This window comes from Pseudorca crassidens, chromosome 3, assembly GCF_039906515.1.
Source record: "Pseudorca crassidens isolate mPseCra1 chromosome 3, mPseCra1.hap1, whole genome shotgun sequence".
NCBI classification, from domain to species: Eukaryota; Metazoa; Chordata; class Mammalia; order Artiodactyla; family Delphinidae; genus Pseudorca; species Pseudorca crassidens.
In genome coordinates, this window is record NC_090298.1 from 165,225,607 (window position 1) to 165,242,271 (window position 16,665).

Sequence of the window (16,665 nt, forward strand, 5' to 3'; positions counted from 1 at the left end):
CACCCCAAATGTCCATCAGGTGAGGACTGGATAAACATAAGGTGACATAACCATAGAGTGGAATGTTATGCAGCCATAAAAAGGAATGAAGTTCTGATAGATGCTATAGCAAGGATGAACCCTGAACACATTAATGCAAAGTGAAAGCAGCCAGACACAAACAGCTACAGAGCATATGATTTCATTCATACGAAATGTCCAGAGCAGACAAATTCATAGACAGAAAGTAGATGAGCAGCTGCCAGGAGCTGGGGTTGGGGAGTGACTTGACTGCCTAATGGGCACAGTTTCTTTTGGGGACATGAAAATGTTCCGAAATTAGATACTGGTGATCACTGCACAACTCTGAAAACACTAAAATCAGCCGGATAGTACACTTTAAAAGGATGAATTTTATGGTCTGTGAATTATATCTCAGTAAAGATGTCATTTTAGAACAAAAAGCACAAGAGCCACCTATGTACCAACAAGGGGAAAAGTCCATCTTAAAAAGCTTTAAGATAAAAAACTGCTGCTGAGGGACTTCCCTGGTGGTGCAGTGGTTAAGAATCTGCCTGCCAATGCAGGGGACATGGGTTTGATCCCTGGTCTGGGAAGATCCCACATGTCGCAGGGCAACTAAGCCCGTGCGCCACAACTACTGAAGCCCGCGTGCCTAGAGCCTGTGCTCCAAAACAAGAGAAGCCACCGCAATGAGAAGCCTGCGCACCACAACGAAGAGTAGCCCCCACTCACCGCAACTAGAGAAAGCTCACATGCAGCAACGAAGACCCAGAGCAGCCAAAAAACAAACAAACAAAAGAACTGCTGGGCTTCCCTGGTGGCACAATGGTTAAGAATCTGCCTGCCAATGCAAGGGACATGGGTTCGAGCCCTGACCCGGGAAGATCCCACATGCCGCGGAGCAACTAAGCCCGTGTTCCACAACTACTGAGCCTGCGTTCTAGAGCCTGCAAGCCACAACTGCTGAAGCCTGCGCGCCTAGAGCCCGTGCTCCGCAACAAGAGAGCCATGACAATGAGAAGCCCGCGCACCGCAACGAAGAGCAGCCCCCGCTCGCCACAACTAGCGAAAGCCTGCGTGCAGCAACGAAGACCCAACGCAGCCAAAGATAAAAACAAACAAATAAATTTATTTAAAAAAAAAAAAAAAAAAGAACTTCTGCTGACCCACACAAACCAGTCTAACTCCAAGTGGTGACCAGCTCTGTTTGGCCCCAGCTGAGTAGCGGCTGGGGTCAGAGCTTGGTACCGAACAGGCTCTGCTACCTTTGCTGAGTGGGTCCCACTTCGTGATGGAGACGCAGATGGGTGAGTTTACACCGAAAGGGAGATGGATTTCGAGAGCATCTAATACACGCCAGGCACAGTACAAGGGGCTGGCACACACCTAGGAGCAAGGCCACACCATCAGGGCACTCACCTACTACTGGGTGGTAGGATAATAAACCAAATAAACAGGTAGGACAAGGACGCGGAGTGACAAGTGCTTCCAGGAAAAAATAAGCAGAGCAAGAGGATGGAGTAATAGGGTGGGGACATTTTAGCAGGGTGGCCAGGGAGGGCCTCTTGAGGAAACAATTTGAGCAGAGGCCCAACAGAGATGATACACGAGCCACACGGCTATCTGAGGGAAGGAGCTTTCCAGGCAGAGGTAATAGCACATGCAAAGGTCCTGAGGTTGGACTGTGTCTAACATGTTTGAGGAATAGTGTGGGGCCCTGTGTGGCTGGAACAGAGCAAGAAAGAGAGGAATAGGAGGAGGTGAGGGGAGAGAGGTGATGGGGCAGGGGGAGGAGGGTAAGGATGCAGGGCCAACGCAGCCAAAAATAAATAAATAAATAAAAAATAAATTTATTTCAAAAAAAAAAACAACTAATAGCAAAGCTCTCCATGTACCAAGGCACAAGTACCATTTTTGCAGAAACCAACAAGCTGATTCTAAAATTTACATGTAAAGGTAAAGAAACTAGACTGGCCAAAACAATTCTGAAAAAGAACAAGGAATTCCCTGGTGGTCCAGTGGTTAGGACTTGGCTCTTTCACTGCTGGGGCTGGGTTCGATCCCTGGTTGGGGAACTAGGATCCCGCAAGACGCGTGGCACAGCCAAATTTTAAAACCCTAATTAATTCAAAATCTCTCAAAATGCATCACAGTTATAAGGCACACAGAAACGTGCAGATAAATATTTATATCAGCATTGATCATAAGCACCCAGAACTGGAGACAATCCAGCATCCGTCAGCATCCTTCAGTGGGTGAACACTTCAACAGCCAGTGATCCAGACACACCATGAAATGCTCCTCAGCAACAAAAAGGATCAAACTATCAAGGCACACAGCCTTGGATGGCTCTCAGAGGTGTTATGCAGAATGAAACAAGCCAGACTCAGAAGGCTGCATGAGTCTATTTATATGACATTCTGGAAAAGGCAAAACGACAGAATGGAGTGGGGCGGGGCGGGGGGGGCGGTGACTGCAAAAGGACACAGGAGATTTTGGAGCGTGATAAGAGTGTTCTATATATTGTTTGTGGTGGTAACTCTTTGTGTGTTCACTATATGTAAATTTTATACCTAGGGTGGGGGAAAAAACCCACAAAAATGAGCATGCTCTGTGTTCTGATACACTAAGATCTCCAAGAAATACTGTTAAGTGACAACCTCATCGTTCACAACAGGGTGTTAAGCTGGGCGGGAGAGGGAAGTGGATACACACACATTCATATTTGCTTCCATTTGCATTGAGAAACTGGGAGGACGCAGGAGAGGAGCGAGGGTGGTTAGCCATGGCTGTAGAAGTAGGAGGACAGGAAGCAAGCTTCTCTCTCTCCATTCTTCCTGATATTTTTGAACTTGGTTCCATGTTGGACATACTACCTATTCAAACAATTATATTAAAAAGAACACTCGGACTTCCCTGGTGGCACAGTGGTTAAGAATCCACCTGCCAATGTAGGGGACACGGGTTCGATCCCTGGTCCGGGAAGATCCCACATGCCGCGGAGCAACTAAGCCCATGTGCCACTACTACTGAGCCTGTGCTCTAGAGCCTGGAATTCATAACTACTGAGCCCGCACACCCCAACTACTGAGCCCGCATGCTGCAACTACTGAAGCCCACGCACCTAGAGCCCATGCTCCGCAACAAGAGAAGCCACCGTAATGAGAAGCCTGTGCACCGCAACGAAGAGTAGCCCCTGCTCACCGCAAGTAGAGAAAGCCCACACACATCAACGAAGACCCAACACAGCCAAAAAAAAAAAAAGAATCTTCAACGCTTCCAAGGGATAGTGTACAAAAAGGAGAGAAAAAGTAACTTTGTGGCAAGGAAAGCTGACAGACATGCCATCTCACCCAAAAGATCAAGGTCAACATCATCCACGGGAAGCTTTATTGATATCATGGACCACGGATAAGATGTGAGAAGAGTACCTCATCTTTGTGGTCCTCTTCCCCACAACCCATAGCCCCACTCAAACCATGAGAAAATACCAGATAAACCCAAATTGCGGGACAGTCTATAAAATACCAAGGTCATGAGGGCTTCCCTGGTGGCGCAGTGGTTGAGAGTCCGCCTGCCGATGCAGGGGACACGGGTTCGTGCCCCGGTCCGGGAAGATCCCACATGCCGCGGAGCAGCTGGGCCTGTGAGCCATGGCCGCTGAGCCTGCACATCCGGAGTCTGTGCTCTGCAGCGGGAGAGGCCACAACAGTGAGAGGCCCGCTTACCACAAAAAAAAAAAAAAAAAAAACCAAGGTCATGAAAAGCAAAGGCTGTGGCACTGTCATAGCTGGGCGGAAGCTAAGGAGCCGGGATGACCCAATGCGATGTGGGATCCTGGGACAGAAAAAGGACGTATTGGGGACAACTGCGGAGATGTGAATAAATTCTGGCTTTCATTAATAATGATAATATGCCAAGGTTAATTTCTTAGCTGTGAGAAATACACCACGGCAAGGTAAGAGGTTAACCTTAGGTAAAGACGGGTGAAGAGTATATGTGAGCTCTCTGTGCTATCCCCATAACTTTCCTGTATGTTTACAGCCTGCTTACTTTCTGTAAATCTAAAGTTATGCCAGAATAAAAAATGTCTTAAAGAAACAAAACAAAGGCAAAAACCCCTCAAGACACTAAATAGCAAAGAACTTGGCATGAGGCATGACACATTCCAGCGAGATTTTGGACTATCAAAGATAAGACCTGGGAATTCCCTGGCAGTCCAGTGGTTAGGACTCAGAGCTCTCACTACCAGGGCCTGGGTTCAATCCCTGGTCAGGAACTAAGATCCCACAAGCTGCACGGCACAGTCAAAAAAAAAAGAAGAACACAAAACCAAAACCAAACAAAAAGACAGACTTAATCCTGGCATTTAATGTGGTGGTGGGGGGGCATTCACACATAAAAAAAATAAAGAAAAAGAATCTGAGAAGAGCTACAAGCTGATGAAGGTGGTCCCAAGCAAAAGGCAAGAAGAACCTCCACCTTACTCTTCCTATAGGAGAGAACTGTATTTTACAGCGAGTAAACAGTCCAAGAACTCTTGTAATTAAAAATCAAGCTAGATGGACCTAGAGACTGTCACACAGAGTGAAGTAAGTCAGAAAGAGAAAAACAAATATCGTATATTAATGCATATATGTGGAATCTAGAAATATAGCACAGATATTTGCAAAGCAGAAATAGAGACGGAGATGTAGAGAACAAATGTATGGATACCAAGGGGGAAGGGGAGGGTAGGAGGAACTGGGAGATTGGGATTGACACATATACACTACTGATACTATGTATAAAATAGATAACTAATGAGAACATACTGTATAGCACTATGTTAACTCTACTTAATGCACCGTGGTGACCTAAATGGGAAGGAAATCCAAAAAGAGGGGATATATGCATATGTATAGCTGATTCATTTTGCTGTACAGCAGAAACTAACACAACATTGTAAAGCAGCTACACTCCAATAAAAATTAATTTAAAAAAAATCAAGCTAGGACATCCTTTTGCCAGGAGCGTATTGCAGGTGGGGGCCTCCCCACCTCAGAAAGTGGCCTGCTCTGAGCTTGCTGTCAACCTGTGCCAGGCGGTGCCACCGGGAGATGCCACTAGGGCAGAGGCCGCTGGAGCCGGGCTTCCTCCTGAATGGCTTCCGCCTAGACGAGGGGAAGTGTCGCAAGATGAGGAGACGTGTCAGCCCAAACCACAGGCAGCCTCTCTCAAGCTGAGTGGGCGGCTCACAGCCCCCGGTCACAGGCCCCTGATCTTGACTTATAGATCCCTGGGACTCCATCGCCCCACCAGCCAGAAAAGAACAACTCTGAGCGTATCATCCTCAAAGCCACTGGCTCCCTGGCTGCAGGGCCTGCTGAGGGCCTTGTAGGCAAGCAGGCTGTGACCCTCCAGAAGGATCCTGGCCATGAGCACAGAAGACAGAGGCCCCGTGGCTGGGACAGTAGGGGCTGTGTCCCCAGCCCACCCCGGGGCTTCCTCCAGGGCTGGCCTGGCTGTGCCAGGGCGTATCACCCGGCAAGCAGACGTAACCCCAGCTGGGACTGTTCCTGCCTACTGTGCTCGCCTGCTGGCCTGCCAGTCCCTAGAGACTCTTATGGCTGGGAAAACGTGTCATGGGGCAGAGTCTCCAGGGTGCCTCGTCCTCCTCCTCCGTCTGGGCATCAGGGTGTCATCGGGGCCCTGGGCAGCTCTGCTGGCCACCTGTCCACACGCTATGGGTCTGTGATCCAAGCGGGTTCAAGTTTAGGCAAAGGAGGTCTCCCAGAACAAACAGAGCATGGTTCTCCATGCTGTGGCATTTGACTGGAATCCCCCTGGGAGTTTCAAGTTGGTCTGGGGAGGGGTCTGGCACTGGGCATCTCCCCGTGACGGACACTAATGGGCTGCCAGGACTCAGAAGCGATGACCCCAGCAGCTTCCTTTCCTTGGTTCTTGGTCCAAGCAGGCACTTGGGTATCCTCGGGCGGGGGGGGGGGGGGGGTGGGAGGGAAGCTGCCTTCAGACCTCGGGTCCCCGTTGAGAGAGTGTGCGAGCGCCCAGATAGAGTGGCTGCCTGGTACCCAGGCAAGAAGCAAGAGTCGGAAGGGATGGCTCACTGGAAGCTGTGCAGGACCTCAGTCACCTCAGCCCAGGGAGGGGGCCCTGCTCGGCCCCATCTCACAGCCAGGAAGCCGGTCCAGAGAGACAGCCATGCCTGGCCGGCCCCGAGGTCTTAGCCTGTTACTGTTATTACCCTGTGCCCAAAGGGCAAATCACAGCCCTCCCCATAAAAAGGATACACTTGCTTCTGTCCCCCCTGGAGCACCCCAAAACCCTCTTCTATTCTCAGTCCCACACAACCCAGGTGGGCTATGAGCCCCTAAAGGCAAGTCACAGGGCTGTCCGCTGGTCCCCTTCTCAGTGAACATCTGTGCAGTGAAATTAATCCAAGTTTGGTCTTAAGGTACCTTCACGGAACAAATATGCGTGCTCCTACCCTGTGCCAGAATGGCGAGGAACGCTCGAAGATCCCTGCCCTTGTGGACCTGCCGTCCGCGGGGTGGGGAGAAAACAACACACAAAACAGTTTCCGGTCCTAAGATGAGCTCTGAAGAAAACACATCTAGGCACGCGGTCTGAGTGCCAGGGCCCTGTGTGAACCAGGGTAGGTCAGGGACGGCCTCTCAGAGGGGTGAGGTTTGAGCAGGGACCCAAGGAGAGAGGGGCAGGGTGTGGAGAACTCTGGACAAAGAGGAGATGTGGAGGAAGGAAGAGAAAGGCCCCGAGTAGGCGTGAGTCTGGGGGGTTCAGGGGCGGCCAGGAGGCTGTGTGGCCGGCGGGATGAGCTTGGGGGGCAGTGGGAGCAGGCGAGGGCGGGGGTGTTGGGGGGCCAGTGGAGGACTTGGACTTTTAGCCCAAGTGTGGGGGCCGCAGAGCGTGGTGGGCAGAAGAGGGACATGCCCAGACTCAGGTGTTCACAGGTACCCTGTGGACACTGTGGGCGGTGGGGGAGGCAGGGCGGGTGCCAGGGGACCAGGGCAGAGGCAGCTGCACTGGTCCAGGTCGTGGAAGGGGTCGGGACGGGTGAAGCGCGGCGAGGACACGCTGATGTGGGAGCCCTGGGATGGACTCTTTGGCCAATCCCAAGTCCACTCATTCAACCCAGGTGAACAGCTGCCAGGCAGCATCCTGGCCTCCACACCCAGGGAGGGAAGGGCCACACACCCACTGCTGGCCATCCATCTCCCCATGTCCTCCTCTGTGTAGACACGTGTTCTACACAGGTGTCCCATGTCCACGTGCAAATCCTGGGAGCGGGTGACTAGACACAGCCTGAGCATCCATCACCACCAAGAGGCTGGTGAACAAACAAAGGTGGCTTTGCACCATGGAGTACTATGCAGCCGTGACAACAAGAAAGCACCCTGTGTAACAGGCCATGAGCCTCGAGCCGGGGCCCACAGCCAGGCAGGATGGGCACAAAGGTCCTCGTGTAGCAGTCACCTACGTGCTTCCAGGCAGCTGCTGCCTGTCCTCGTCTAGACAGAAAGACCTACTGCCTCCTCCAAGAAGCATTCCCTGACCACCATTCCCACCCCAAGGCTCTCTATGGGGCCGCCGTCTCCCACATGCCTCCACTCCCTTCTCACTGGAAAGTACCTCCTCAGAGAAGGACCTCTAGGGCCTCTCAGGTAGAGTGAACAAGTGGGTAAGGATGGGGCTCAGAGCCTCACCCCCACCGCCTGCCCCATTTCTGCCCCTCAACTGCCTCATCTGTAAAATGGGGCCAAGCTGAAGGGACGTACAGACAGCACTCAGTGCCTAGCACATGGTGAGTATGTCAAGGGCATGGAAAGTCCATTCAGTGTGACAGAAAGACCAGAGCCGCACCCCAATCGCCACCAGAGGAGGCAACTCGAGCAGCTGAGCCGTGGCACCGGGCACCCCAATGGGCACTGCAAAAATCCCCACAAGGGCTTCACTTATTCCTCAACACCCGGCTTTGTTCCAGAAACTTCTGAGGTACAAATGCAGTGCAGAGGGAGGGAAAACTGGACCCTGTGAAGCTGGAGCCAAGGGGAAAAGGGAGGCTGGAAAATCCAACGGAGCCAGGGGTGAGGATGCTACTTCAGGTACAGGCCAGCAGGCCTGGGGGAAGGGGGCCACCCATGAAGGCCGAGGCTCTGGGTTCAAGTCTGGCCACTTGGGCAAACCTCTGCGACTCAGTTTCCTCGTCAGTAGACGGAGATCAAGCACTGGCCTCGAAGTAGGTGAGGCGCCTTGTACCCAGGTCCCAGCATGGATCCTGGCAAGCAGCACGTGAGACAGCACTGTCCTCTCTCACTGGGACAGCCGCAGTGACTCCTGCTGGCCCCCCACCTCCATTCTTACCGCTCTGGGAGGGTCAGGAAGCTCCAAGCAGCAGTTACAAACATTTCGACGAAGCAGGACCCCTAGGATGTGCTGCGTGGTTGGAAAACAAGTTTCTGAACAATATAAACAGGGTAGTCCCAGTTCTGGAAAGAAGATGTACCCCCAAAAGAAGTAACCCCGAATAGTGCTGTGTATTTTCTATAGGTACCAGCGTGTCCATATGTACGTAAACACGAGAGGGCTCTGACAGGATATATGCCAAACTGACAATGGTGCTTCCACATGGAGCTGGAAGGAAGGGACAGGATGGGCAATGTATCCTTCCTCATCTGTCATGGTTTCCCTTTTTCGGAGAACTCAGTCTTCAGTGTTCTACTTATATAATTAAAATTAGGGGGCTTCCCTGGTGGCGCCGTGGTTGAGAGTCCGCCTGCCGATGCAAGGGACACGGGTTCGTGCCCCGGTCGGGAAGATCCCACATGCCACGGAGCGGCTGGGCCCGTGAGCCATGGCCGCTGAGCCTGCGCGTCCGGAGCCTGTGCTCCGCAATGGGAGAGGCCACAGCAGTGAGAGGCCCGCGTACCGCAAAAAAAAAAAAAACAAACACAAACAAAAACTTAGGAAAAATAGGCATCTGACAGGCAGTTTCCTGACCCCCATGGGCCCAGTGGTCTTGCCTTCGACTCAGGTCCCTTTCCATATCTGAAGGGGGCACCTGTGGAGCCCTCTGCCTGGGACACCCTTCTCTGGGGTCTGCAAGGGGCTGGCTCCATTGCAGGCCCGCCCTGACCACCCCGTCTGAAGCAGCCCCTGCCCAGCCACTCTCTCACTCTCCCCATCGTTTTCACTGCACTTCTCCATCTTCAGAATGTCACTGCTCATTTAACCATTCTGCTGACCTCTGTCCATCTCAGTCCCCACTGGGTCCCCAGCACCCGGCATGCTGTCAGGCACAGAGTTAACCTCAAGGATCCGGAAAGCCAGAAATCGCTCCATCCGTCACCTCGGCCCCAGCCCCAGATACAAGCACCGTAGTGTCCACTACTGACCTGACAGCCAAAAGCCATGGCCACACCTTCCCAACCCCACTATCCCCGGGCAGTGGGCTCTGGAGGAGACAGGCCCGGCTCAGGGCCCGCTCCTGCCCTCCTCCCTATGTGACTTCAAGCCAGTCCACCTCTGAGGCCTCAGTTTCCCTACCTGTGAAGCAGGGATGCTAAGGGCAGTATCTGCCCCCAAGGACGGCTGGGACCATGTGGTCAGATTTTAGACATAAGTCCCTGGGGCACGACACACAGTGACTCTCCACAAACATCAGCTCTTACTGTGTTATAAACATCCAGCAGCAGGTGAAACCGAAAGGGCCACCCAGCTCCCTGTTCAAGGTGAGGGTGACTCCAAAGGGGAAAATCCCCAGCATCTAGCAGGGACCTCACTGCCAATACTAACAGGAACCCCAATGTACCTGGAAGCAGGAGCCTTTTCTCTCTAGTGCCATTTTGCCTCGGAGGCAGGGTAATTTTTTTCTTTATTCGGATTGGGGCTAATGGACTACAAATATCTCATTATTGGCTTGCATTTTTCCAAGCTCTAACAATAAGGGCTTAATTACAGTATGCGGTTGGCAACCCCAGTAAATTAAGGGTTAGCCGACGTCCCCATTTCTTTCTGCAGCTGAGGGGCCTGTAATTTCGGCATTTTCATTCAAATCGGGCAAAAGCTTGGCAGATGTGGCTCTGAACCAAATGCAAACACCGGAGAGACACAGGGTTCCATGCCATGCCCAGCGTTTTCTGCCCGCACTACCTTTGAAAACTCCAAATCTGGAACTGTCCACGAGGCCATCCTCTGCCCTCACCCACAATGAACTGGACTTTTTACCAGAGGATTTCAATCCGTGTACCTAGCAAGGGCCATTATCCCCAGACAAATAACTCTGAAAAGCATTTGGGCAGCCCAGAGCTGAGCTCTGGAGAAATCTGTCTTCCTGGTTATAAACATAATCCCCAAATGAGCCAAAACGAATAAAGACTTATGTGGGGAGACAACCCACATGTGGGGTTCGAAGCTGTACATTTTTCCAGGCTTTTTACTATGAAAATACAACTGTTTGGAATAAGATGGGCTCACACGTCCATTTGGTCTGGGCCCTAACAGGTCTTGCACAGGCTTTCTGGGTCATTCAATTCTCTTCTAGATCACTCTGAGTAGTTATTTCGTAGTTGGTTGTCTGGACACATTGTCTCGTCAATTCGATACTGTTGGGCCTTTTTTGCTCCCAATTTCCCACCATCATATGCTGAATGAGCATAAAAAAACTCTCACGGCCAGTCACCATTCCCACTGAGAAACAGCAGGAACGGGCTCCCACAAGCATTTCAGGACCTGGTTCACCAGCTGGTTCCAGCTGCATCCCCAGAGCTCAAAGTACACTGACAGGTGCTCAATGAGTGTCTGTGCTAAAATGAGGCGTTACTTATATTAACAATCATGAATTCCTTTTCCTTAAGGAAAGAGAAATTAACAACTGATCTTCAGAGTCCTGACCCAGGGCTATACAAAATGCACAGGTCTAATGTTTCACAAGGATTAGCTCATTCGAATGCTCAGCCCGCTCCCAGGAGAGAGGAACCATCATGAACCCCGCTTTCCAGACAAAGAAACTGAGGCCCAAGAAGTGAGGTCATTCAGCTGATGGATGCCACCTTCCCACAGGTGCCTCTGGACTCTGCCTGCTCCGGCTGGCCTGGGTACTACAGATCACACAGGCAAAGGCCCTTCGGCTTTGCCTGAAAGGAAGGACCATGGAAACAGCAGCTGTCATTTGAACACCGAAGAGCTGTTAAGGGACAAACCAGCCCAAAGAGCAAGCCATGTGCCCACCCCTCAGTCTGGCAGGGACGTGAGCCAACGGTCATCTGACACGCATTCATCCAGTACCCACTGTGTGCCCCGCAGCGGCCCCATGATACAGCTACGTCTCCCTGCAGGGACCCATCACCCGAGACCAAATGGAAACGCAGCTGGAAACGGTAGAGTCCATGGGTAGCTGCTTCTTGTCAAAAGAAAAATGGCACCGGGCCCTACATGTGCTCACAGCCACTACTCACTGAGAGCGCCGAGGCGGAGCTGCACATCAAAGGCAAGAGTCCTCAGCTTGCCCAGAACCAGATCCAGAAGGATCACAACAGTGCCACCAGCAGCTCTCCCTCTACCCAGGGCCCTCCCTGGCCTCCAAGTCTCCACGTGGCCTGCACCCCGCCCCACCCCAGTACCCCCCTCACCTCACCTCCCCCCACTCGCCCACTATACCGTGTTCCAGGCACACTCCCACCTCAGGGCCTTTGCCCTGGCTGTTCCCACAGCCTGGGACGCTCTTCCCACAGATCTCCACAGGTCCTCCCTCACCTCCTTAAGTCTCTGTTCAAATGTCACCTTCCCATGGAGGCCTTCCCTGACCCTCCTTTTAAACCTATAACCTCCCCCTGCCCTCTCCATAATCTCTTTTTTTTCCATAAAACGGTTATCTTCTACCTTGTTTCTTCTTTATCTGCGTCCTGCTGGAAGGTCAGCTCCCCCAGGGCAGGGGCTTTGGTATCTTGCTCAGGGCTGTGTCTGCAGCCCTAGAACAGAACCGGGCACAGAGTGAACATGCTCAGAAAACACTTTTCAGTGAACGAATGAAAAATGCATGACCTTTTACCTTTTAAGTGCTTTTTCACACCAGACACTCTTCCGAGACTCATTTAATCCTCACTCTACCCTCAATGCCCTAGGAGGTGAAACACACCCAACCTGGTGGCCTGAATGGGGCCCATGAGGAGGTAATGTTAAGAGCCCCATTTCCCAGCCGGGGAAACTGAGGCTCGGAAGACAAAGACTGACAGGATCAAGTCCAAGACTGGGAGACTCCAAGCTGGAGGCCTCAACCTCTGCCTCCCCTTCCTGCTCTTTTCCCAAGGGAATATTTCTACAGCCCTTCCCTTTGCCAGACCCTGAGGCTAAATGACAAGGGTCACCAGGGAGCCACATCCTCCCCTCTCTTTAGGGCCACAGGTCTATCTGCTGGTACAGGGCAGGACAAGCCCTGGGCCTTAACCTTAAAGGTTTCCGGGGCCAGGAGGCTCCGGACAAATATGAAATGGGCCTGGGCAAGCACTAGGGAGTAGTGGGGACTCTGGCAGCTCAAGGGGCCACTCCTAGTCTGATGGGGCAGCCAGTGGCTGCTGCTTCTGAGACCCAGGCAGTTGGTGCCAGGCACAGGCCCAGGGAGGCCAGAATACGATGATTATAACAGCAGCAGCCACGGGTACAGGGTCCATGCACTCAACACACGTTAGCTCACCCTGTCCTGCAGAGAGGGCCTAGTAATCACCCCATTTTACGGAAAAGGAATCGGGCCATAGTCACACAGCCAAACATGCTAGAGCCAGGCCTAGGGCCCAGAGCCTGTGCTCTACACCACTAAACCCTAAACATCTTTGGGGTTTTTGCTAGCATGACCAAAATCTGATTTTGATGCAAAATCTCACTTTTAAATGTTGACAGCTAATTAAAAACAAAACATTTTAGGGCTCCCCTGGTGGCGCAGTGGTTAAGAATCTGCCTGTCAACGTAGGGGACACAGGTTCGAGCCCTGGTCCGGGAAGATCCCACATGCCGCAGAGCAACTAAGCCCGTGCGCCACAACTACTGAGCCTGCACTCTAGATCCCATGAGCCACAACTACTGAAGCCTGCGCGTCACAACTACAGAAGCCCACGCGCCTAGAGCCCGTGCTCTGCAACTAGAGAAGCCACTGCAGTGAGAAGCCCGCGCACGGCAAGGAAGAGTAGCCCCCGCTCGCCGCAACTAGAGAAAGCCCGCGTGCAGCAACGAAGACCCAACGCAGCCAAAAATAATAAAATAAATAAATTTATAAAAAACAAAACAAAACATTTTAAACTCCATGCTGGTGAGAAAAAAGACGGAGCAAGCAGGCTTCGGCCCCCGTGGCCATGGACCTGCAACCCCTGGTACGGGGCTGGGCTATCTGGGCTATTCTCACTCTCGGATCAAGTTCTTAGAAAAGCCACAAGGAGGAGGCAAGGAAACAGAGCAGCCCGTGCTGCCCCCAAGGCACAGAGCTTGATATGCTCTCCTGTTTGTTCCTTGAAACCAGCCGGGAAACCCTCTGTGTGGGTCCAGGGCGCAAGGGAGGAAAAGGGTCTTCAGCTGCAGCACAGTTCAGCCAAAGTCACAAAAAGAAGCAGGCAGTGGGACTCAAAGCGAGGCCTGCCTGCCATCCCCCTATGGCAGGGCTTTGTAGCTGAGAAGCCTTACCCACACTCCAGAAATAAAAAGAAGTTGGCTCCTGTCTGAGCACCCCATACCCAAAGAGAGGCCTTTTTACAGCTTTGGCTCTCGGGCCCTGAATTAATGCGCTTAACGACCGACGTCACGCTGCAGGCTCTAGGAGGAGGTCGTCACAGGAGCCAGCTCAATAGCAGTTGGCCGTTGCCAGATGCCAGGGTGGGTGGGAGGGAAAGGTGAAGGGCAGGGGGCCCGAGAAGAGGTGGGGATGGGAGAGAGACCCGGGGTCTCCAACCCAGAGCCCTCAATCCCTCACTGAACAACCTCGAGCAAGAATGCACAGCTCTCTGAGCCTCAGTTTTCTGCTCTAGAAAATGGGATCACAGCAGTGCCAGTCTCATAAGGCTTAAATGAAGTCCAGTGTGTAACTGCAGAGCACTTTTAATTCTTACTAGCCTTTGTTGTCGATACGTAAGGAACCAGCCTGGGGAGTAACAGCCCCATCCAAGTACACCTACTGTGTGCCAGGCACCATGCTAAGTGAGCACTTTCAACACACCATGTCACTGCATCCTTGCAACAGTCTTGTTGAGGGTCCATCGCCCCATTTTTCAGAGGGGAAACTAAGGCTCAAAGAGGTCAAACAATCTGTGCGAGGTCACAAGGCAGGTGAAATGGACAGAGCTTTACAGACGCTCACCGGAAGCCTGGGCAGACGGGAATATGGCCAAGCAGGGGGCCCACAGCCCAGCCCGAGGCTCAATCCAGGCCGCGCTGATCCCAAGTACACACCTTTCCGCCACAGTAGACAGAGGGCATTGAACCAGAGACAAAGCAGCAAAGGAGGAAATTCGTGCTGCTGGGAGCAAAATCCCAGGCCTCTGGGAAGGCAGGGGCGGGGCTGGGTGCCCAGCTGGGCTCCACTGAGTGCCAGCCTGGTGGCCTTGGGCAAATAGCAAGTCTTTTCTGAGCTGAACCAAGAAACAACTCAGCTTGGGGCCTGCTGGATGAACATTATCTCTTAACATTGATAACAACAATAATAATAATGATGACTATGACGTTATTATTTGGCAGCCACAGTCACAAATGGAGTCCTTCCCAGAATGCAGAAGTGGCCACCCATCTGGGAGGCAGAAGGACAAGAGGTGGGGGAAGGGAGAGGGGAGAACCAACCGCCCTCAGTGGCCACAGGGTCCATTCACATCCATTAGCTTCCTGAATCCTGGAAACAGCCCAGAGAGTGGAATTTGTCCACTGGACAGATGGGCAATCTGAGGCTTCTCAGGGCTGCCTAGGGAAGGCTGCATACCAGCTCTTGCCACCACAACCTGATCAGGCAAGAAGTTCCTTCCCAGGATCCAAGGAGGGCCCCCAATTTTTAGGCTTTAGCTTGGGGTTTGGACCCTATGTTCCAGGGCCCCGGAGGCACCCTGACATGGGCCAGGAGAGACTCCTGGAGGAAGTTCCCCCTGGGGTCCTACTTCCAATAGAAAGGAGTTCAGGTCTCATCCTTCAGCTCCCTTCTCCTCTGCTTGCTCCCACCACCCCCTGCCACAGAGGTGACGGCTAGGGCACTGACAGGCAGATTAGGAGAAGGACAGACACCAGGACAGACAGACAAAAGGGTCCACTTGGAAGAGAGGAGCCAGCGTTCACCAGGCACCAAGTTGAAGAGTCAGCCCAGGAGAGCCAGACAACAGGGTCTCCTAGGTCCAGCCAGCCAGTCAGACAGACAGCAGAGGCCAGCTGGGTAACCCAACAGAGGAATAGCTAAGTGTTAAAGTCTGGGAAGGGCACGGATGGGCAACCAGACAGGACAGGTCATTCTGGATAGCTAGCCAGGCAGCAGGGGGCTGCCCTGCGGTACTGGACAGATGGATAGCCAAATGGTGGCGGCGGGGAAACCTATCCAGGACAGAGAGACAGCCAACCAGACGACAGAAACTGCTCCAGATAAATGAACAGCCAGCCAGACCGCAGGGATCGGCCCAATAGATATCTAGGTGACAGGTTTCGGACAGAGAAGGGGAACCTATCCCTGACCCACAGACAACCAGATGGCATAATTCACCCACTACAGCCGGGGGCCAGAGAGTCGGCGGGGGTTCACCGCACCTCCTGGCCCACGCCCCCCAGCCCCGGCAGGGAGCCCTCCGCCCAGGGCGTCCCACAGGGCCCGCCTCCCTGTCCCCGTCCCCGTCGCGGGCACGCAAGCGCCGCAGTTACGCCGGCGGCGCAGGACGCGCCATTCCCGGTCCGCCCTCCGCGCCCTAGGCCGCCGCCTGCCCGCTGTCGCCGCCCCGCTCGCTCACCGGCCCACGAAGTTCTCGAGCACCGAGCTCTTGCCGGCGCTCTGGCCGCCCACCACGGCGATCTGCGGCAGGTCCAGGTGGCAGCTCTGGCCGATGGAGCTGAAGGCATCCTGCAGCTTGTTGACCAGCGGGATCAGCTCTTCCATCCCGCGGTTGCCCATGGCGCCGGCGGCCCCGGCCCGAGAGCCCAGCGCTCCCCGCCCGCCCCTGGCCCTCGACGATGCGGCCCCGCGGCGTCCGCGGCCGTTGCTCCCCGCCCGCCCGGGCCTCGGCGCGACGCCCGCTCCCGGCTCGGCCTCACGGTCGCCGCCTCATCCGGTTCTCAGGCAACACCCGACCCAAGCGACCTCCCGCCCGGGCCCTGGGGCTGCACCCAAAGCTCTCGCGCCACCCCCGATTGGTCGGCTGCGCTGTCACTCGTGCACACAAGCCAATGAAAGCGAAGCACGGGCCTACGGCCAAATGAGTCTTCCCCCTGGGGACCTTCTCTCGGACTCATTGGACGAAAGAACTGTCGCTATTGTGCTAGAAGCCAATAGCGGCGGGAAGCGAGTTATCCAGGCCCGGAGGCGGTGTTTCGGGAAAAGGCATTTTGGCCCCGCCTATTAGGGGCAGTTCCAGGATAGCAGGAACATCCGCCAATCTTATTGGCAGGGAGATCGCCAGTCAACAAAGCTGGCCAATGATACTA

At 53.5% G+C, this 16,665-nt stretch overlaps 1 protein-coding gene across 11 annotated transcripts in view; it reads right to left on the bottom strand.

The window, feature by feature from the left end:
• The window catches only part of DNM2 (dynamin 2), a 92,756-nt gene extending 76,475 nt beyond the window's left edge, over nucleotides 1–16,281 (bottom strand). For 4 of the 11 annotated variants that reach the window (XM_067733732.1, XM_067733726.1, XM_067733728.1 and 1 more), the window contains exon 1: nucleotides 15,975–16,279. In XM_067733732.1, coding sequence (XP_067589833.1) covers nucleotides 15,975–16,135 — 161 coding nt within the window. In that variant the 5' untranslated portion in view covers nucleotides 16,136–16,279. Of the gene's footprint in view, nucleotides 1–15,974 lie in introns of all 11 variants that reach the window. The other 7 variants (XM_067733733.1, XM_067733729.1, XM_067733722.1 and 4 more) reach the window with 3 other exon arrangements.
• Between the last annotated feature and the right edge of the window lie 384 nt (nucleotides 16,282–16,665).